The sequence below is a fragment of the Cydia fagiglandana genome, chromosome 14, assembly GCF_963556715.1.
Source record: "Cydia fagiglandana chromosome 14, ilCydFagi1.1, whole genome shotgun sequence".
Lineage (NCBI taxonomy): Eukaryota > Metazoa > Arthropoda > Insecta > Lepidoptera > Tortricidae > Cydia > Cydia fagiglandana.
This window is the reverse complement of record NC_085945.1, coordinates 17,974,538-17,998,435: the sequence shown is the minus strand read 5'-3', so window position 1 is coordinate 17,998,435 and position 23,898 is coordinate 17,974,538. Positions and strand designations below refer to the sequence as shown.

The 23,898-nt window shown below is 41.2% G+C and overlaps 1 protein-coding gene across 1 annotated transcript; it reads right to left on the bottom strand.

Annotated features, from left to right (window-relative positions):
- Positions 1 to 939: 939 nt before the first annotated feature.
- LOC134670872 (protein piccolo) lies at positions 940 to 23,509 on the bottom strand (the record flags this gene model as incomplete). Its single annotated transcript, XM_063528687.1, has 7 exons — positions 940 to 9,191; positions 9,466 to 11,441; positions 11,719 to 11,804; positions 12,491 to 12,694; positions 16,317 to 16,420; positions 22,800 to 22,905; positions 23,465 to 23,509. Coding segments are annotated over 7 exons (4,404 nt in total), but the record flags the coding sequence as incomplete, so codon positions are not given.
- Between the last annotated feature and the right edge of the window lie 389 nt (positions 23,510 to 23,898).

The window sequence follows — 23,898 nt, the reverse complement described above, 5'->3', positions numbered from 1 at the left end:
TACTCACTGTTCTGCTTGCGATTCTTTAAGAGCAGGAGGCAGCTATCTGTTAGAGTGAGAAAGTAAACCCTAGCCAATCTTCCTTGAAGGACCAGGGGCCGATTGCATAACAACTTGTAACTAATGATATTAGCGAAAGTCTCTTTCTAATCAAAGGAACTGGAAAGAGACTTCCGCTAATAAAAGGTTAATTAAAATCTGCTATTGCTCAAATGGAGCGGTTTTCTTTTTGCTGAGAACTGTCTTCGCCTTATGAAGAACTGCAAGCAGAACCGTGAGTACTATAGGTTTTAGTGTTACATTACTTGCCTCGTAGGAGCGAACATTATGTTTGTAGTAAAAACTCGACTTGACTAAGTCTGACCGTTGGCCACGATTATCTAAGGGGCTCATTTAGACGATGCGAGAACTCGCACGCGAGTTTAGTAAGGCAGCGTACTACGTAGGCGAACAACTCGCGAACGCGAAGCGAAGCGATACGGCGCGGAGTGAATCAGTCCTTTGATACCTATAGAATCTCGTTGCGAACGCGAACGCCTTGGGCCCGCCGGGTGTCATTCTAAATCCCTAACAACGTTTGTCCTAAAGTCACTTGCCCTAACTGGTTTGTCCTAATGGGCACATGCCCTAACGATCAATTGTCATAACGATTATTTTCCATAATGTAAGTTTCTGAAAAATGGTTAGGTTTTAGAACTTGCTGCCACAAAAGTAGGTTAGGTTAGGGTTAGAACTGCGACCCTCGCAAAAAAGAAAATATGTTTAATAACATTAGGATAATTAATCAATAATTAGGGAAACCAAAATTAGGGTTTTTAGTGTTAGGACAACTGATCATTATGACAATCAATATTAGGGAATGCAAAGATAGGATTCAGATATAGATCCGGGCCCGCCGCGCCGCGCCGCGCCGCCTCGTGTTCGCGACTTGTTCGCTTCCGTAACACGCAGCGTTACACCACCAGAGTTGCAGGCGTATAGGCTACGGGTACAGTCACATAATGGTAAGCCATTATTGCCACCGATGTAGTTTAAAAAAGTTTGGTTTTTGATAATCGTGGCCAAACCACAAGTCAGTGATATGAAGTAAAACTATTATCCATTATCATTGAATATTATCATTGATACGTTTCGGGTGCAAAGAACCAAGGGAACAACACAAACATCAAAGTTATTCTATACGTAACTCTTATCTAAACATGCGTTGTTTATGGTATTCATTATTTTTACTAAATGTTGCCAATTATAAAAAATAGCAATAATAATTACCTACGGAATATCATACGGTCGTAAATTAATATCACACAGTCCCGTGATGAAGCAATGTTACAATTTCACAATTTAATATTGTCTTAATAAATATGACACGATAATTAAAATATTGCCAACCTTACTTTGGGTAAAGTAAGGACGATAAGCACGAAGAATGTCGTACAGTGACCCGCCATTTCCTATCTCTATTGCACGTGCGTAATTATATTGCTGTCCCGTGATGCCGGCGGTCAATGCCATTGTGCGAGCGGAACAACAATAAAACTATTCGCGTCAGATAGAGATGGGAAATGGCACCTTATAGCATCCTTACTTTATTAAACATAAACGCTACAGAACGAGTCTAATAGACCTCTACAAGATGGCCCGGCGCTGGCCACTCCAAGGGACGCATTTATGCGTTAGAGGGAGCAAGTGATATTGCTGTCTCATTCTACCGGATGGCTGCGTCCCTTGAGTGGCCGGCGCTAGGCCATCGTGTAGAGGAGCCATAATGTGTCATCGAGATGCGTAACAGGGGCGCGTTATCGGAGAGCGCACCTACAATTTGACACTAGGTTAACGGTTTAACCGCTTAACCCCGGGTTAGTGAGATGGTGCAAGTGGGCCTGAGCGTTGGACTAGCCCGCGCTCAGGTGCCATTAGAATTATACGACCCTTTGTTGCAGGTAAGTAGCACGTGCGGTTTTACTTAACAATAGACTAAGGATTAGGTCGGGGCCAGCTACAAATCGAACGACTATATCCGCCGTAAGAGCCAATGAAATCAATAAGCTCAGCAGAAAAGTTTGGTGGTTAACAAACGCGATCCTGTGTCTCATCTATTTAGTTATATATCACAGTTTAAGCCAACAATAACCCTTTCAGTAATACGAAATGGATAAATATGTACAATTAGTTTTAAAAAGCCGAAAAGTAGTAATACTTTATTAATATTTGTATACCTTTAGGCTTAGAGAAATAACCAACGGAGTGGTCATTAACAGGCGTTCCCCTCTGTCGAAAAAGGCGGCCAATGGTCAACGACATGTCAACCACATGTATGGACTGACGTTTATCTGACATGGCTATGTTGACGTTACGTATACGTTTGATGTGCCCCTCCCCCGCAAAAAACGGCAGACTATTTTGTACCGAAAATTATAGACATGGCGTCTCCATTGGTTATATCCTCTAAGCCTTTAGGAAAAGGAATCTTAACACTTTAACCCTTAAGACCCACTGGCATCATCCCACTAACCCGGGATTAACCGGTTAAACCTGGAGTTACCATGGTTACCAGTACAATTGGACACTGGGTTAACGGTTTAACCGCCTTAACCTCGGGTTAATGGGATGGTGCAAGTGGCCCTGAAATGTTTTTAGGCTCGATTATATTAGAGGGCCTATCGCAATAATCGAAAATCGAATTTTCGCTATCTGCCTCTACATAACTCGAATATGAAAGAGCGATAGAGAGGCAGAGAACGAATTTTTGACTTTCGGTTTTCGCAGCAGGCCCTTAGAATTGGAATTATTAGAGTCCATCTTAGCTAACTCTGCATCGACCTTAACATGACAACGTGTGGAAGGGCCAGGAGAAACGTCATATTTTCATAGAATACAAGTTTATGTTTTCATGCTTTGTCATTCACAGACAATTCGAAAATTTTATTGCATTTTTGGTGCAGCGGAGTGGTGTTAACGGAATTGGTATCTACGAGTATATAGATAATTCCAACAGAAATGGTAAATTAAGGTTAACATTAACGTAATTAACGGTAATTAATCATTATGGTTCAAATTGTTTACACCAATTCCGTTAAGAGCCCTTCAACGTGCACACTAGCGCCACTACTAAATTATCGTGATTATTTAAATTTCACGAAAGATATTTAAAAAAGGAGGCCGCTACGGACTGTATTGTGTATTTAAGTACCTTTTGAATACATCAAACTAGTTTTTATGTTGCTGGATTTGTCAATCTATGCGTCCAAAGTAAAAACGGCCGTTTTTGTTTTGAGTTCCTAGATCGACGAATCCAGCAACATAAAAACTAGTTTGATGTATTCAAATGGTACTTAAATACACAATACAGTCCGTAGCGGCCCCCATTTTTAAATACCTGTCGTTATATTTAAATAATCACGATTATTTAGCAGTGGCGCTAGTGTGCACATTGAAGGGCTCTTAACACTAGTCCGCTGTACTGAAAATATAAAATTTATGTCTGATCATTGAAATATCCGCGTCAGTGCAAATTTAACTTGGTCTGATTCTACCATCGATCGATTGTGTTAATATCGCCTGCTGCATTAAGACCCTTTTCTCTAAAAGCATTACACAGTTTTAGGGTATGAAATGGCGGGGTTTTCAAGGGTTTCCATTTGGTCACGATGGACAATTTTGTATGTTACATTAATATTCAAATAGCAAAATTGTGGGTCATACACAGGTACACAGATATACTTAGTTTTTCTGGGGGGACTATTGTGTACTGAAAGCTTAGCATTTAGTAATTGGAGACGTCATGGCTGTCATTTTCTGTACGAAACAGTCTGCCGATTTTTGCGGGGGAGGGGACGTCAAATGTATTGCCATTTCTACATGATTTGTACGTAACGTACAAATAGCCATGTCAGTCCATACAAAAGTTTGCATAATTGTGCAAGTTTTTCGGCAGAAGGGTAAGCCCTTAAAGGCGACTCCAGTTATTAAATGCTCTAAGACTGAATGGTGTCAGTTTACGCCGTAAGACTGCTTGGAATTCAGAACTTTAGGTAGATACTTTAGGTTAATCTGTTAGAACTTATTCACTGTTCCTTACGTTTATACTAGTATAAATCTTCTGTGAAACTCGAACGTGTAAAATTGATTCTAATTACGTGAATTAAACATTTTTTTTCGCAATACATTAGGCATGTACCTGTATATGACCCTATTTCCGTGTAACGCCCGCAATAAACCAAATTTAATACACTAAAATTAAATTACGCTTACAAATACAAATTACAAAAATAGGAAAATTATAAATTTCTCTATACCAAAGCATTGATATGGTTTAAAAACTTCACAACTTCCAATTAAATAAATTTAACGCCGCCAAGGCTAATTCGAAAGTAAATTTATTTACTTATAGTAAGATAATTTTGTCAAATATTAATTGATTATCCGATATGAAATGTTTTATTTAGAGAATACTGTAGAGTAATTATAAAATTGGCAAATACAATTAAGTGCCTGCGTATGATTTAGTTTTGGTCCTTCGATCCGGATAGTATTTACAATTGAATGTGATAGAGATTAGTGAAGACGCGACATACTATATAGGGTGGAAATTTTAAATGGGCCCTTAAGAGTAGGTAGTTACTTGAGATTCTGTGGATTAACAAACCACAGCAAACCCAGTCAACATTATTAACCTTTTAACCGCTATAGATTTTTTCATCGAACGTGCTCGTGTCGCCGGCGGTACGAAGTTACACGATGTATTGTCTTCTTTATCAGACCGGGGCGAATTTTATTCGTAGCCCCAAGACCTCGGTAAAATTAGATAAAAATCCCCATACTTAAATCTGATAAATAAAATTAAAAAAAAAACACACGCACACCCACTGCTGGGCACAGGCCTCCTCTCATGTGCGAGAGGGCTTGGGCTGTAGTCCCCACGCTAGCACAATACGGGGTACATAATTAGTTCCGAAAAACTCATAGTGTCAGCCAGGATTTGATCTCGCGACCCATTGCTCTTATTAACCCATTCAACTTTTCCACTTTTATCGATATTTTTTGATAATTTATAAGAATCCTTGATTGTATTTGCCAAGATCGTTGTAGCGGTGGCACTGACTTACAATGAAGACTTATGCATGTACATATATTAAATTAACCTTAATCAACGGTTGTGCATGTTATATTACCTATCTACTACTTTCCAGTAGTATCTACTTGCGTACAATCCTAGTGACGAAGTATGAGACCTACGTATGCTAAATTCATGTTCTTCTAAAAACATTTTGAGATTCTTTAATTTAGAACAACATGAAAAAAGCACGTGACTAATCTAATATTAAATTTTAATCTCACTGATTTTTTTTGATAATTATTTTCTAATAGCCTTTATATACTTATAGCGATTATTTACATACCAAATACTTGCCATCACTAAATATATAGCGCGGCCAATGTTGCCAACTTCTTGCCTATAGTGTTGCCATTTACAAGAATTACCATGAATGCTATTTATATTTGAATGCGGCATTTAAATTTTACACACTAATTAAAATTATTCTTTATCAACTAATAAGTATGTCATAAAAAATTAACTTTAAAATTCGTTATTCACTTATTCAATAGAATTTTTGTGAAAAAAATTCGTATCCAAGTTGACTGATAGCAAATTATTACAGTTTCTATTAGAAACGGCTACGACAAATTTTGACTAAACCTAGTCTAAATGTTTAGGACTATAATGATGTTGTCACACCACGGACTAGTGCCAATCCGCCGCAGTTTCAAAAATTAAATTCTTCGCTATTCATCCCATTTCTACAAACTGACATTGACTTAAATAATGGTAAATCATCGTCGGATAATAATTCTGACTCGAATGATCCAGAGTTTTTAGCTCAATTTGTTTAGTTAGAAGGTTTGCAAACATCTAGTTACCCTCTATCAGAGCGAAAGCTTGGTCCGACTCTGGTTTTGCTCTAATACTTGATACAATATCGGTTCAGACCTCTCAAAAATCTAGTTGCCAACTTTTATAAATACGGTATTTTTTAATTATTCAGTCATCAGTATGTAGAAACGGGTATGATATGCAGTCAAACTGTAAACAAAATTAAAGGTTATGTTATGTAGTACAGTCGAAGTTCAAGATATGTATATTTTTTCACCTCATTTTATTTCGATAAGGTGAAAAAATTACCCCAAACTGTACACTGAGTATGACGCGTGTATTTGTACTCTCGTCGATATTAAAATAGGCAAGGGTTCACTACGATGACTAAAGTCTATAACCTCACTAAATGGTCCGTATGTAGTATAAGAATTATATATAGATCAGATCAGCAATACGGGACGAGTGGACCCGTACAGTCAACCCTACCCACTACGAGAGGCCAGCTCAGTTTTATAACAAATAAATCGAAGTATTCACAGGACCAAAGACGATGCGAAAACTCGCATTAACATTACATTGCGGGATTTGATCGGTCGGTTGATTTGGACGTAACTAACAGTCCGCAATGTAACTAAAATCGCATGCGAGTTCGCGCGCCGTCTAAATCAGCCCATGACTAAAGCTAGAAGGTTTGTGACGCCGTCCTGAACTACGATGATGGCTGCTTCTCGTTGCTATTAATCTTATTGTCGTAATAATAATGACTAGAAACTGTGACTATTTCGATAAATTATGACGACGCCGCAAACCCAAGGACTCGGTTACAGTAGATAAGCTTTCGCAGCTTATATTATTGAGCCACTGAAGTATATAATATATTATATTAATTTTTTTCACTATTTAAAGCTCTTAGATTTCATTTTATGCGAGTTGCGAGCTCGCGCAGAATACTAAATAGGAAATAAAAAAAATCCAATCGTTCCTCAAAATATAGACCCTATTTTCAAAGTCTGGCAAAACTAGGATTCTTTTTAATTCCCTTAACGCCCGCCGTTTAATAGTGCTAATAGACGGGCGTACTGGACCGTGACCTTGGTCCAGTCAGCTTTTTACTAATAGCTGTCTTCCTTTTTTTACGGACGTACGGCGAACAACCTTCCACTGGATCGGACAAGCTTCGGCCCGTACCAAGGTCGCGGTCCGGTATGCCGGTCTAAAGCACTAAGACTCAACGTAGCCCGGGCGAGTAGACACAGTATAGATAACAACTAGTAAACCGGTATAGAGCGACTAAGAATAGGTAAGTATATTAAAAACAAAAGCTTCGCTTTTGGCAATCGGTTTAACACCCGGGTCAATGTTTAACACTCACTTGAGTTCGTTAAGGTCACTTGAATAGTGTTAGTCACTATTAAAGTTTTGTAATAAGGAAATTAAATAGTCCACACTTGAACTTTTTCCGCAATCACACACCAGCTGGCTTGGTCGTAGAAGGACGAGACGACGTGGAGACTCTCAACGTATTGCTCGATCAGTTGGTCTAGCTCGCCTCTTTTAAAAACGTGATAGTATCTGTGGTAGGTTACTGCCCCGCCTTCGGACGGTAAGCTATCTGAACCGTCACTCAGAGAAGGCAAGAGCGGAGCGTGAGGCATAGCTCTAGCTGATGTCGCTGCCGGGGCTGTGTCTTCTGAAGATGACCGCGTTTCCAACAGCTTTCTATCCTTGGAACACTCGCTGCATGAAGGCAAAGAAGCTAAACTCGCGCAGCCCAGCGAAGCGGTGCTTCCAGTTTTATCTCGTCGACTCCAATCGCTTCCTGCATACGTGTCGCTGGACTCAATCGAAAATCCAGACTTTAGTGGCGCTGTGCTGGCACTTGACCGCGACGTGATTGACTCTGGGCTTATCTCCATCTTGTCAAGATCGCTCGAGTCAGTCGACTGTCCAACTTTAAGTGACGACCTTTTGTCAGTACTGGTACATAGTGAGTCTACACTTATTTCTGACTCAAGCGAGTACCCAGTTTCGAGCGACTGGCTGGTGTCATAAGCTCCAGAATCAATTGTGATCTCAGGGTTACCGTTGCTCGAGCAAATCGCGCTGTCATCGTCTGGATTTTTAGTGTCCATATCAGGTAATTTATCATCTGTAGATTTTGTCACGTTATATTGGATGTTGGCACAGTTATTTAGATAAATGTCTTCTTCGCTGGTTACTTTCATGCTCTTTTTAAGTTCCCTATATTTGTTTATAATAGGGTCCACGTCTTTCGACCTCTTTTTGCTTTTTAGCTTAGTTCCGCATTTTGGGAAAAGTTTATTTATATCCGTCTCTTGCGAGTCGTTTAAGGATGCTATGAATTTTTGCCGCTCTTGAATTTCGGCGCTCAGTTTATTCAAACCATGCATGTCAGTGCCTATTTTACTAATGTATGGATCGTCTAGGTGTTGTAAGCTATCAGAGAGCTCGTCGAGAATCTTTTGTGTATTTCTGTCTTCCTCTTCCCGTTTAAGTCTAAGGGAAATACTTTTCTCACTACTACTACTACTTGGCAAGTCGAAGTCTTCCTCGTTAATCCGCTTAGAGTATTGGTCTATTTCCTGAAGCAATTTTTCGCTAAGTTTCTCAGCGAATTCCGTTAAATGATGACCGCGCTCGTGCTGATCAGCCATCCAATCTTCTTCTTTAGCCAGCATGTCTGATTTGCACGTAATAAGAGGTTCATTCTGTATCCTATTGAAGCTCTCGGATTTTGAGATGGATTTCTCAGAGTCGGTGCTTGACATTGAAACAGAATCGTAAGGTATTCTGGTTGGGCTCCTGTGGCTCTTGCTGAGGTTTTCGTCTAGGGAGCGACCTTCGGGTCTATTGGGGGACAGTCGATTTAGACTCCACGTAGAGTTGCTTGTGCTGCCGAGTTTCGGAGAGCGCTCTTTTGACCTCCGGCCTGGTGAGAGTCGCTCCAGGCTTGAAGAGCTTCCACCACTTGAGCTGGTATGTGACCTGGACTTGTCGTCCAAAATCCTCAAGTCGCCAGGAGAGAGTTTGTTAAGACTCCAATTGCTACTACTGCTACTACTTGAAGCCCCTTGTACAATGGCCATCGCTTCAGCGCTTTCAAGTTTTTCTAAATGCTTTCGCTTCGATCTTGGACTGGATTTTATAACAGTTTCGCAGGTTTCGTCTAAAGTAGCAGCGACTTCAGCCACCGCTTCTAAAAGGTTTTGCGGTGAAGGAGATATCGAAGGAGATTTTTCGGGCTTGTCGTCTTCTTTCTCATTAATAGGCTCCACTATTGATGGGTTTGGAAGGTCTGCAACAAAGAGGGATGAAGTTTAATAGTGAAACCTTGATGATAAATAAACATGATCGTTACACAAATCAAAATAAATGGAAAAAGGACTAGTGGACCTATTTATATTGGTAAATTAGGATTAAAGTTTAGTCCGAACGGTGACTTGTCTGTTTGATAGTTTCATATGAAAAGTTATCAAAAGTTAAACAGTCGCCAGAACATAAATACAATAACGGCTGTGATAATATATATATATGTAGTTTCAATTATACAATGAATTTTTAAATCTTACCTTTTTCCATTGCAGTCTTTCGTAATTCTTCCGGGACAACACTTATAACGCTGTCGACAGAGTCTGGAGACGACACACCACTCGAATCGCTGTCTACATCGTCAGTGGCCGGGTTGAACAATTCCAGAGACATTAGCTTTGGGTGACTCTTGGCTATCGCCTCCGCTTTCCTGTTGCATCGAACTATTGGAAACGGTGGTTTCCTACTGACATTCGCTGCAGGAATTCCTTTATTGAGCATCTCTTTAATTTGCCTTATTCTCTCTTTTCGCTTACGATCTGCCGCCCTTGAATCTAAATTGTCATTAGTCGGAGATCTCCGAGGCTCTTTAGGTTTAAATTGTGGAATTTCGGGCAGTTCTGCAACCGTCTGTAAAGTTATCTTCGGATATGGTTTTACATCCTGAAGAACACGAGGTTTTATTTGATTACTTTCCGCTGTTAGTTTGTGGATCTCTTCAATGTCTCTACTAATTTCAGCTAATAATTCTTTAGTCACATCTGAAGGCGTGGTTTCTTCCTCCTCTTTTATAGGCGGTATTGGGTCAATTTCTTGGTATATTTCTATTGGAGCGGGTATTTTATTTATAATTGGCCGTGGTTCTGGTAATGCTACTATCGGCTTGATATTGGCAAGTTTCTCATCTGACTCCGATTTTGGTGGTGAATTAGGCTGGCTTTTTGATTGTGGTTTTAGAGGAGCGGCGCACACTGCACTCGATGTAGTATAATTTTTAAGACTATATTGGGCGACTAGTATTTTATTGACAGGCGCTTGGACAGCGCTGGGGGAGGCCGGTGGTCGTATTAAGGGGAAAGCTTGTTTTATCCGCGGAGACGGTAGGCCTGGTGAACTTTTCATTCTAGGCGAGGTCGGTACAGAAGACACCTTTAATCTGGGCGAGGTCGGTCCGGGTGAGAGAGGCGTAGGCGATAGCGGATCACCCGAACCGTCAGCTTTGGGCACATATATTACTGACGCAAAACTGTCCTCCGAGTCAACACTAGTGTCACTCTGTAAGCTGCTATCCTTCGACGAATCCGAGCCGTCCTCCTTCGAATGCCGCCTCTCCGGATAACTCCTCTCGCTTCCAGTAGTATTGTCGTTTGGCGTAGGAACTTCGGGCACCGGTCCGTGATTCTTCCAACCCTGCAGCATGCGCACGAACACGGTCACTTTATCTATATTCGTTGTGGACGTTTTGAATTTACTAGTGAGGCCGTTTTTCAGCGACTGGAACTTTTTGGCAGTGTTCGCCGACGTGGAAAATATGGAGTCGCGGATCGAGTCGAGAGCCCCCGGGCGACGGTACAGATACTCCTCGTTGAGCGACGCCTGCTTCTGAATATTCCTCCTCAGATGCTCCTTCTCGCGCAGCCTCTCCACGGACATCAGCTCCTCATTGAGCGAGGTCTGCTTAAAAACTCCAGGCTTCTTGGACGACAATCTGTGCGGGTGGATTTTAAAATTAGGCATCTCCTCCACTAGACTCTTCATGTCGGTGGGCTTGTCCAAATCTTCGTCCGCGTCGTCCTCGTTTATAGATTTCTTCTGTTTCACCAGGCGGGGTTTCTTTCGCGGCTCGAGGTCGGGCGGGGGAGGGTCCTCGGGCGGGGGCTCCTCGACGCCGAGGCTCGGCAGGCTCGAGCGGGAGCGGACCAGCGCCCGCCGCTCTACGTCGGCGATGTCGGTCAGGCTCCGCGACTTGGTGGCGGAGGCGTCCGACTGCTGGGCGACGAGTCTCGGGGGGAGCGCCTCGTCGAGGCGGCGCAGCTCGATGGGCAGGTCGGCGGCGGCGGGCTCGGCGCGGCGCGCGGCGGGCGCGCGGGCGGGCGCGCGCCAGGTGGGCAGGAAGGAGCGGCGCCCCGCGAGGCGCTGCAGCGCGCGCCGCACGAACGAGTAGCACGTCTCGTTCGGCGACGACAGCGACGACGACCCCGGCGACCCCTCGCGGCTCTTCCACGGCTCCGCGTTACTGTCGACACAAATTCAACGTCAGAATGACTTCATAATTGTATTGCATCAGAAATAAGGAGAGAAAGCAAAATACAGAAATCACTTGAAAGTTTTAATCAATCGGTAGATCATATCGTATACTTATATCGGAACATTTTGTATATTTGTACTTTCTTTGCGATAAATCCCATATCATAGAATTTCAAATTATCAACATCTATAAACACATCACCATCTTTCAGACTACCTTCTATTAGTTGTATTCTATTGAATAAGATTAAATCTGATATATTTACTGGTCGTGGTCGACGGAGAGGAATCGTCGAGGCGCCGGCGTGGGCGGGCACAGCGTGGCGGGCCGATGCCATGGGATTAAAACATCCTGGAAATATCATTAAAATTTACTTAACCGACAGAAAACTTAGATGTAAGCACATGGAAATCGTAAATAATCAATCACTTTGAGAAATATAGAAATCAACTGAAAACCAGCGCTGTCACAGCTAGTCTGTAAATAATATAGCAAATCCCTATTGTCACACTATTGTTTCTTCATGAATTCATGATATAAGTATATAAGACTTTTAAAAAATTGTTAATTTAATTGTTGCTATTCTAGTTCAACATGTATTTTAGTTTGTCTTGCTTTTATCGTCTTTGTATGTTGTATGTGTGTGAAAATAAATAATTATTATTCTATTCTAGAAATAGCTATGAATTAAAAAAAAAACAGTGAGAGTCAAAAATGATTGCAAATTAAGATATATATTTTAGATTAGCACGTATAACGACAATTGGCTACTTTCCTACTAGTCAAATCAGAACTGTGAAAACGATTTGCTAATATGGAACTTCTGCGAGGCCGTCCCTCGTCACTAAAACTAAACTATGTAGGGTAACTTCTTGATCAATGAAACACCAAATGTTCAAACCTTCCTATCTCTCGTGTTATTTAAGTTATGAGTGTATTATTTTGAAGATAAACAATTTAGTTAGCTATCGTACGACATTCTTGGTTTCTACTTATCTTTTATAGTTTTTGTATTATGAACCTATTGAAAAAAGTACCTGGGAATGAAAATTGCGGCCCTCATGCTCCATAGCCCACACAGTCAGCAGCAGCCTCCCTCCGATCCTCGTCACCCTGGCCAGTTCCCGCAACGCCATGGCTCGCCGTTCCACGGTGGCGAAGTGGTGCACCACCGCGATGGACAGCACCGCGTCGAAGGACTCATCTCGGAAGGGGAGGCAGAGGTTGTCGCATACCACCACCTGGAAATATCATCAGTTTAACACAGAGTTGGCAGGTAGGCAGGTTGCCCGAGGAAAAGTGTGATTTCATTGCAAGGATTTCGCACGCACACTCGTTTCGGGTTTGAGCCATTCACCACTCGTCCTCTATTTGTGAATGTGTGTACGTTAGTATTAAGCATTTTTTTTTATTAATTGGGTTGATTGCAAAAACTGCCAGGCTGATGTGAGGCTGACCAAGACATGGGTCGTTCTACAGTTTCGTGCCAATTTGCCACTTTTTTGGAGATTTTTTTCATTTTGAATTTACAGTGTAGATTTTGATATTGTGGATGTGTATACGTATTGTGTATATTGTTTTAAGAAAGGCACCTATATACTAGGTATACTTTTGGAAAACAAATAAGGAAAGTAATGAAGGCACAGATGGAAATGAAAAACTAAGGGAAGGTAATGAAACACGAATAGAAGTAAATGAAATTATATTAAATATAAATTAACTTTATTGGTCAAAATCAAAGTGATAATATTTTAAACGATGGAACCATAAATAGCTTGGCTTTTAAAAAGTATATCTACTCTGTTGACCTGTTTAATATAATAACCTACTTTTTAACAATACTTTTTACGATGTTTCAGTATTTCTCTTCGGTCTCATTATTTGTCAGAACTAGAAACATATAATAATGAGATTTGTAATGTAAAAAACTGCTTACATAAATGAAATTAAAAAAGCTTAAATTATCTAGAAATTGCTATAAAAAACAGTCGTTAGTTTTGATATTATTCGGGAGAGAACTGCGGCATAATTTTAAACTTTCTAGTAGGTAAAGTGACTTAGCCGTCTTTGTAAAGAGCAGATGTTGTTTTTTTAAACAATGAAGTGGGCCAGATATTAGATTTAGGACACTACCATGATAAGCCGTTTCAAGGGGAACGGCGGGCAAAAGTAAAGCTGCAGGACAGCAGAGCTTGGAGACGAACAAATAGTTGTGTATTAAAAAGCAAACTAGCGGACCGCAAACACGATGTTGAGCTCTAAAGCCGTTGGAGGTCGAAGAGCGTACTCTACGAAACATCAAAAACCTTTGTGGATAGAGGCCAAGGGCCGAGTACGCCCGGATAATCAAAATACTTATTATAAATAACAAACTCCATAGGGTTGTAGACTCAACAAGTCGCACTTTCGAGGAAAAATGCAAAGGTTAAGCCGCAGGAGGGTCCGAGATCACACTGGTTAAATTTCAAGCTCTCTTAGTTCTCAAGTTAGGTCTTCTATGGAAGCGCAACGTGATCAGATGGACTGGGCTTTCAGCGTTTATGCGGATCTCGGCCTTTGGCCTCACTTAGTTCTGCACAATGTTTGGCCTTGTACGGAAATGTGCCCCTATCTGAAGCTCCCCCGGGCCGTCGGCCTTGCTTTTTAATACATTCGGCTATTGGTTCTTGTTTGAGGTCAGCTCCACTGAAGCTCAGTCTTTGACCTCGCACGATTGTGCCCGCTGCCAATAGTTAAAAGAAATTTTGAACACCTCATGCGGAGCTCGCCTTTCGGCATCGCTTGCATTTCGGCATTGAAACAATTTAAGGTCTACTGTCCTGCGAAAGCTCGGCTTTCAGCCTTGCAGGAAGGCGCGCCACAATCGGAGCTCCGAGCTGCCTGCTCTTTCTTTGTGGAACTCGCAGAAAGGGGTGGGAATGGGACGCTCCTCTCCAGTTCTAGATGGTGTTGAACCATTGTTTCATGAACTTTCTGGATTTTTCTAAAGCTTGGCCTTTAAACGGTTACAAAGTTACAAGAAATTTCCCTGATACGGCCAACCCGTATTTTTAACTTAGCACAAGAAGAGGCTCCCGGGAGCAGATCTTTGTGAGACCCTCCACATAAAATAAATATCTGCCCTCGGAGGGCTCGCTCTTGAGCTTTATTCCAGGACTATAAAAAGTTTTCAGTATGTTAATTAGCAGATAAGTTAGGCATTAGAAGTTCCAATAGGTTCACCTGTCCAAAATGTTCCGCATTTATAAAATGTTGGAAATATGATGTATCTATCCGATATATTTACAATATTTGCCATGAAAAAAGAGACTACTTATGCTTACGCGCCTATCTGCTTATTTATATGCAATATCCACAACCAACAGGATTCCGGGAGGAGGTCGGGTATAGGTAAGAAAGAACCTATACCCTGAAACTCTGTCAAACGGTCTAACGAAGTCGAAAGAATGGGACATACATACGTTTCAAAACATGAGAGTTATGATTTGAGAGCGTATGTGTGCATATAACTCTTGGGCTGTGGGCTAAAAACATAAAAAGGTATCACATCTGTCATACAAAATTATTGTTCATTTCCTTCCAAACTGGTTCATTTCCTTCACCCGAAAATATTGGAAGAAATGGAGAGGAATGAATTGGAGTGGAATGAACTTTCGACGGTTTTTTTAAATTTCTTTATCGTCTTTAAGGCTAGAATGTCATCAAGTAAAAGTAATGAAGATATGCCAAAATGCTAACAGATTATTAACAAGGTGATTTTTTTTTACAATATATAGCACCAAATTAGTTAATGGATGGAAATGAGTAGTAACCGTGACAAAGTGCCTTTCCGGTGAGGAGAACCAAAATTACTCGTAAATCAAGAGCGCGAAACCTCCTTCGTTGACGTATTGCGGTAGACTAAGGTAGTAAAAACACGTAGCAATCACAGGTATTCGTGAATAAAGGCGCGTTTAGATTTGGCATGAGTGGCAATTTTTTAGAGTGAAAATGAAGTCTTTCGCGTGACAAAATTAAAAAGTGCGTTCTCTCTATGATAATTTAACTTTAAAAATACGTACCATGTACCATTATAATACTGATTATTTGCTTATTTATAAACAATAATGGAAAGTAGGGTTTATCTGCAAATAATAGTGTTTTTAAATTTTTGAACCCAATGGTACGCCATTTTATGTCGAGGGAAATGAATTTTTCGCATATTTTTAATTTTTATTTATATCATTAGATTTAGCTCAATTCCAAAACTGGCGCATTTTCCGTACCACATAAACATACCTTTTAAAAATAACCACATATAAAAAATTATAATTTTAAGGCTTGATGTGGGCTCGGACACCAAATCGGCACGAAACGGTAGAACGACCCACATACGTTCGACAGGTTTAATTTCGCTATTATAAGCCGTTTTCTTTTCATTTAATTTCTCGATAAGGTTTTTTTGCCATTTGCTTAAAATTTGCCAAGTTTAGCCACGGCCGGCTAATACTATTCGGAAGCCGTGGCTCCGGGCGGCCTGTACACTCTTGGGGATGATCCGTCTAGACTCTAGAGTGAGCAACAAGCGGTGGGGCTGAACTGGGGCGAGGCCAGAAGGGTCGCTGAAGATAGAAAGGCGTGGCGCGAGCTTGTGAAGGCCCTCTGCACCTTGGAGTGCCATGGGACAACAAAAACCTCATTATCATACTAATTGTATCGTTATCCTTACCTCATTGAGGAAACCGGACTAATCCCAATGGCCTAGTTTCCCCTCTGGGTTGGAATATCAGATGCCAGTCGTTTTCGTAAAAACTAGTACCTACGCTCTCATGAGCCGTGGCGAAATGCCGGGATAACGCGAGGAAGAAGAAGAGTTATTCTTACCTCATTGTCGTGGTGCCGGGCGTGTGCGGTCAGTCGGGTGCAGCGGTCCCCGCCCACCGCGTACACGGACGGATTCACGCTTAGGTACTTCCCGTTGCCACAACCTGGAAACAATATAAATAATTGTTAATCTAATCTAAGGCTGGTTTTAGTGTCACGCGGACTGTCCGTGCGGATGGCTCCGCACCGCCAAATTGTATGAGAAAGCTGTGGACGATCGTCCGCGCGGACTCGTCAGCTTTACTCTGCAACGCTCCCTGAACTTAATACATATTGGTCCGGTGCGGAGCGATCCGCACGGACGATCCACGTGACACTAAAACCAGCCTAATCTATGTTAAACTATCTAATTAAAGGGCGGTCACAGTAGAGTTTTTTTTATACGACGCCTATGGACGCCTGCACTCCAGAGGAGATACATGCGCTTTGCCGACCCTAACACCCCGCACCCTCGTTGAACTCTGGCAACCTTATGGCTCCTCTACACGATGGGCCAGCGCCGGCCACTCCAAGGGACGCACTTATGCGTTAGAGGGAGCAAGTGATATTGCTATCTCATTCTACCGCATGACTGCGTCCCTTGGAGAGGCGCTGGATCATCGTGTAGAGGAGGCATTTCTCACCGGCAGTAACACAACGCTATGAGTAGGGTATAGTGTTATTTGGCTGCGGTCTTCTGTAAGGAAGCCATGTCTGTGGCCATAAGTAAGCCCATTCATAACTAAAAAAAAAAAAGTAGGTACCGACTTTCCCAGTTGGGCTCTACTCGAGCTCGAATGACATTCGCTGTGCTGTGCCCTACCACACAAAGCGAGATGATATTCACATTTTTCATACCTCTCTTGGACGCAGTTTAAGGATATACCGGGGTCCGGGTCAAGTTATGCTTACTTTCTAATATGACGTAAGTATTTAAAATACATTAAACTTAGCATGAACATTTACGTAACATATATCAATGTCTGTTACTAGTATCTGTTGCTAAAAATTGTTATTAAAAGAAAATAGAACACCCTTAGCACCCCTGTATACAAATATGTACCTAATGCATCCCAATTTCTTGCTTTTGCGCCCACTCCAAAACCATAAACCCTATAAACGATATAATTATATAGGATATATTCTGCCGTGCTAACAACATATGCAGTAATCGCAGTTGAAAAGACATGCAATTCTTTACCTTGTTCTCTTTAAATAAGTTCTTTATTTAAACGATGTTTTTCGTGCAAGTACTGCACATGCGATAAGCAGGGCAGTATTATTATCCTGTTTTTCATAAGGAACAGCGAAATATATTTCTATCCTCAGATGTTGAAACAGGTCAGTTACGTGATAATATTATAACGGAGTGGGTGTAAATATCTCCTGGGGATTACAAAGTCGCCGTGCCAACTAATTGTGGAATAAACCAAGGGATATAATAATTGTCGAGCACCTCAGTTCACTCCTACACAACACCTACACGATTTACCGACCTAGCGAAGTGAGCGCTAAAGGCCAGCGCAAACCGGCGGAGTGCAGCGCAGATCACCGAGGAGAATTTACGCCGCGCAGCGCACGCCGGCGAGGTAAAATCGCTCACGATACCGCAAGCGCCCGCCAACCCAAGCGCTGGCGGCCGGCGCACCAGGGAGCACTTCGGCGCAGGTCTGGGGATGCCGCGGCATGCCGCCATGTGTACTCTATCACAAGGGATTAGTGACTAGTGTCCAAGAGTTCTCCCCCGTCGTCCCGGCGCTACTCCGGCGCACTCGGGAGGCCTCGGCGCATGCCGGGGGATGCCGCGGCATGCCGGCGCCTATCGCCGCGGTATCCTCTAGCGTGCTCCTCGATGCCGCGGAGTAACAATCCTCCGTGATGCTCCGAGGTCGGTCTCAAAGCATTTAAATTTATACCAGAAGGTAATAAGATAAAATAGGGAAGAAAATACATTGATAATTTTAAAGTGATCTGCGCTGCGCTCCGCCGGTTTGCGCAGGCCTTAACGGTCAATCAGGGCGCAATTTTCATAAGATAACATTTATTTCATTGAAAAATATCCAAAAATTAAAACAATCATAATACGCTTAAGTCATGTTTGTTGTGTTTGTGTGTTATGTTTGGAAGATCCGTGGTTGTGAGACGATATCTTTATTAAAAAAATATTAATATAAAAAAAATATCTTCAATCAATAATAATAAATAGGTAACTGTTTTGCACAAATTGACCTAGTCCCATCGTAAGATCAATTAGGCTTTTTTTGGATACTAGACGAATACATATATATCGACGACGACTGGTCTGGCCTAGTGATCCTATCGACTGCGCCATGTTTGACGAGTAAGGGCGATTGTGCACTACAATGAATTTTACTGTCCGGCAGTCCGAGTTTTTACGGTCCGATTTGGCACGCCATTAAATGAATATAGTAGCTTGTGCACTAGACGTAATTTTACCGTCCGACATTTTACTTTTCCCCATTCCGGACAGTTTTTTTCAGGTCCGAGATGACAGCTATGAAAAACGTGGGGGAGGGGGGGTTTCATGCCACTGCGCCGCACCTGCGAGTAAAAAGACGGACAAGTGCACAAGCCAATCATCCGTTTTTTTCATGCCATTGCGCCGCACTTGCGAGTAAAAAGACGGACAAGTGCACAAGACAATGATCCGTTTTTTTCATGCCATTGCGCCGCACTTGCGAGTAAAAAGACGGACAAGTGCACAAGACAATCATCCGTTTTTTTCATGACATATGGACCATGAAAACTTGGACTGCCGGACAGTAAAATTCATTGTAGTGCACAATCGCCCTAAGGGCACCGGGAACGTTAGTCAAAGACGAGCACTGCTTTAAGACTGGTTTATTATTTTCTTCAATAACCCTCCGCATGCTAATATATGACAAGCGGCGCTGTCTGTGAAGCCGATGGTCCTGGGATCGAATCCCGGCACGGCAAGGGCATTTATTTGTGTGATGAACACAAATATTTGTCCCTGGGTCATGGGTGTTTTTTATGTATGTATTTATGTATATAACTATTATGTATGTATTTATATTTATTTCGTCGCCTAGCACCCATAGTATCGAATCGACATATATATAGGTTAGGAGGCCTTTAAAAAACATTATTCGTGATTTTTTCATTGTAAAGGCTTAAACTAATAACGCATAGACAGATAGTCCCCATACGGCTAACCTGCCAAAAGTGAAGCCGAAACACGATCGATGTGTGCGTGGAACGCTCGTGTTTTACGCTCAGCAAACACACACATATATACAAAATATGTTGCCAGTATTCATTTACATCTCTCAAAGTAGGGGATATTTAACAACATCCACACTTGGTTATTAATAATTAGGAAGTGTGTAGAATCGATTTTGTAGCAAAAGCTTTTTGTTTATTTTGGGATTTGTTGCATTTCTGTACTTTGTGAAATAAGGATTAAATAAATAGCTGATAAGTTTTTACTATTTTTATTTATTTAACAAATGTGCATAAAATAATAAGAATAAATTTAAATAGGACAGAGCATATTCGACTGTGTTTAGTCCGTTTCCAATGTTTCCATATTGCGTCATTCCGATCGGTCAGAAAACTGAAACGAACATGACACAAAATAAAAATAAGAAAAAAGTGAATACTTACCTAAATAATTAACTTAATTATAATTTTCTATAATTATACAATGAAATTTAATTGAGCGTATTTATTTTAGAATGTAGACGTCATGTCCCATTTGGAGGAAAAAATATTCACTACACTGGCAACATTTAGAAGAAATGGCGGCTGACGAAAATTAGGATTTTTGTATTTACGATTATGTAAAAATATCACATTAATCTCGATACTTACGCGTGTAATGTAATATCAGGCGGTTTGTTTTTATTATATGATGTGTTGTGACACCCATTCACTGTACAAACAACCATCTTTCCTGTAGTTTTTGATTTTTAAACGGGAGGTGTACACAAACCGATTTGACTTTGAGTACTGCGAGGGCCGTTCGAATACGATGATACGAGTGTGACGTGACGTCGCACTTGAAATGGCTTCACTGGGGGTGTACGAACTAGGAATCTATGCCTTATAAATCTATGTGTAAAGGTTATTAACAAAATTCTACTGGTATTAAGTATCAAAACAGAGGCAGTGCCTACCTACATTTGATTTGTAATATTACTAAAAGAATAGAAATAATTGACGATTATTACACAGTATTATAATTGGCTACTTTCCTACTACTTAGTCAAATCAGCTGCTTTTTTAGAACTGTCAAAACGATTTGCTAATATGGAATTTATATGAAAACGTGTGTAGTGACGTCACAGTCAACTCACCTACTTTTTATACTTCCACCCGATTTATTAAATAGAAATTGTGTAAAAATAACTGCTATCTATGTTTTTCTAATAATGATCTGGTGAATGGTGCTTTATTTCGTGCACGGTGTGAAAAAATTTATTTTAAGTAGAGGAAAGTACCCAATTGTTTTTATAATATTCGCCGGTGTGTAGGTGCCGCAAATGAAAGTTTTAAAAGGTCAAAATATCATGCGATATGCTTTCATTAATATTATGAATATCTTAACATTTGCTTATAAATGTCTGAGATTGTTTAAGAAGTGTGTAGGAAGTTCAACATAATATTATTCTGACATTTTATTAGATGTACCTACATATATAATATAATTACAAATTCACCTTCCCCGCCCAAGTTATGTGAAAAATACTTTAATCGACGTTAAGGATGACTCACGTTAGACCGGGCCGTGTCCGGGCCAGAGCGTCCGGAGCTTACTTTTCTATGACATGACAGGCGATCACGTGATACTTTCTATAGAAAACGATGCACCGGAAGCTCCGGCCCGGACACGGCCCGGTCTAACGTGAGCCATCCTTTATGGGACATACCGATAGAGAAAAACAAACGATAGTAGGTACTTTAAGGGTAGACGTCCACAGAGCCGCATCGCACGCATCGGACGCATCGCACGCAACATTTTAGTATTCTTTGTATATAAAGTCACACAAGTGCGTCCATTGATCCGCAATGCCGATCAGTGGACGCACTTGTGTGAGTTTCGTCTGATAGCCATAACTTTTTTAAATTCGCCTTTACTTTAGTTTAAGTTGTTTACAAATAACGAAAAAAACTACATAAAAAAGCTTTAGTCTTATTATAGGCTCAACAATAACAAATTTAGCCCAAGATTTCATGATAAGAAAGGGTATTGCCCTGCGCCTTGACCAAAACAATATCACAATAATCGGGTGCCATCATAAGAACAAGCGGTAGCGGAAACGGACAGTTACAAGATCGACTAATTAATGTTCTTTTAGATGTAAGATACAATATTGGCATAATATGTATAGTAAGTATGTATGTGTGTGGTATATTTCACTTTACAACATTTCGATTTTGGTCGCACTTTTGATATTTGACAGGCTTGGAGCATTTAATAACCGGAATCGCCTTTAAGAGCTTACCTTTCTGTCGAAAACCTTGCACAACTGTGCAAACTTTTGTATGGACTGACGTGCCCCTCGGGCCCTCCCCCGCAAAAATCGCCAGACTGTTTTATACAGAACATGACAGCCATGGCGTCTCCAGTTACTAAATACTCAAAGGCAATCATGTATCTACGTTGTAGATCTGGTGGTTGAAAATGCCGGTGTATTGTGTTATGTATGTGTGCTTGTTTTAGTACATAACAACTCCTTCTTCTTCGTTGTCATGGTTAAGCTAACTATTTTAAAATAACTGTGCAACTTACACACACATTGATGCCTTTTGCTTATACGCTGTATTGTATACAATACTGACATGTCGTGCACACATAGACACTGAAACGATTTCCGTACTATGTGATATCGGCTTGTACCTATTTGTTCTTTTTTCTTAGAAACAGGGTAATTAAGTACTGTAATGTTACGCCCACTGATAACAAAGCTTGTTGGATTCAAAGGTCGAGCGTGGGAGCATTTGAGTAGAGTTTACTTAATAATGAGGTATTTGGTAAAGGGAATAGAGTATACCTACTTTCTAGTTAGGTATATGAATATTTCATGATATCGAGGAAATTAGAAGAGTTTTATAGTTAAGTTTCGATAGGTACCGCTAAGGAACAATACAATACAATACTCTTTATTGCACACCTCACATACACGTAGTTTACAATAAATTAAAATACTTTCATTTGTAATGTCTCCATCGGATTTGTGTATAAGGTGCAAGCACCCACATACAGCTCGTCCTTAGATAAAAGACGCCTACCCTTAAAAAATTGCATATAACCGATACTCGAGAAATTGGGTGCCGCCATAACCGGGTGACCTAAAGGTTATGAGTTATGGCATTAGCTACGTAAGTCATTAGACAAGGCACTAAATTAAAAAAAAAGCGCTAAGGGTTGTTCTCTTAGAAAATTTGAATTTCTACTGACAAGTTGGGGTGTTTGAGTATATTTGTAAAGCATAGTATTAGGTTGAGTGAAATACTGACCGACATCGCAGACAAGGCTGCCAGGGTCCAGGTCGTCGAGGAAGGCCTGCACGCGGGGCGCGGGCGCGCGAGCATCGTCGCCGTCCTCGCCCGCCTGCTCATACACCTGCAATACAATACAATACAATACAATACAATACAAATATTCTTTATTGCACACCTCAATAACAGAAGACAATACAAAAGGAAACAGCAATACAAACAGAGGTAAACAACAGGCGGTCTTATCGCTAAAAAGCGATCTCTTCCAGACAACCTTTGGGTGGCGGTAATCAATAAATTTATAATTTATTAATAAAATATTTTAATTTATTTATTTGCAATTTACGTGCTTTTAGTTAATAATTAATTGTAAAGTGACATCGAGTGAGCCGACATCTCCAAAATCTTTGTTTCAGGGTTTCGTATTAAAAAGGCGCGTCCCGTTTTGCTAGATTTGGCTGCGTAGCCAACATGCCAATCGCTTACGCTCCGTAGCGTTCGAAACGCAACTGTCACTGTTGCACTAATATGGATAAGTGATTTAGACGGCGCGCGAACTCGCGTGCAATTTTAGTTAAATTGCGGACTGTTAGTTACGTCCAATTCAACCGACCAATCAAAAACCGCAATGTAGTAAAACTCGCATGCGAGTTCTTGCATTGTCTAAATGAGCCCTTACTCACCTCATGTACATAGGCACGCTCAAGCGCCGCGCCGCGCGCCGCCGACTCCGCCCCCGCGCCCGCGCCCGCGCCCGCGCCCGCGTCCGCGCCCGCTCCCGCCCCCGCGCCCGCGTCCGCGCCATCCATCACCGCACCGCCATCGCACCACGCTGGAACACATAAATGACGCGTTATCGGATTGTAATGTGCCGTTTTACGACGCGATTATGCCATAGTTTTAGAGTTGGTAAACATTGGTAGTAAAGTTAGCTTAATTGGTTCCAAGCCTGTATTAAGACGATAGTGGACAATTAGACATCTGCTTCTCCATACAAACGTTTAAAGTTAACGTTAAAAAAGTCAAATCCTGAATTTTAATTACATCCCAAGTGAACTTAAAACTTGGCACCCATATATATATGTCGCAGTAAGATAGATATAGCCGTTATATAGTT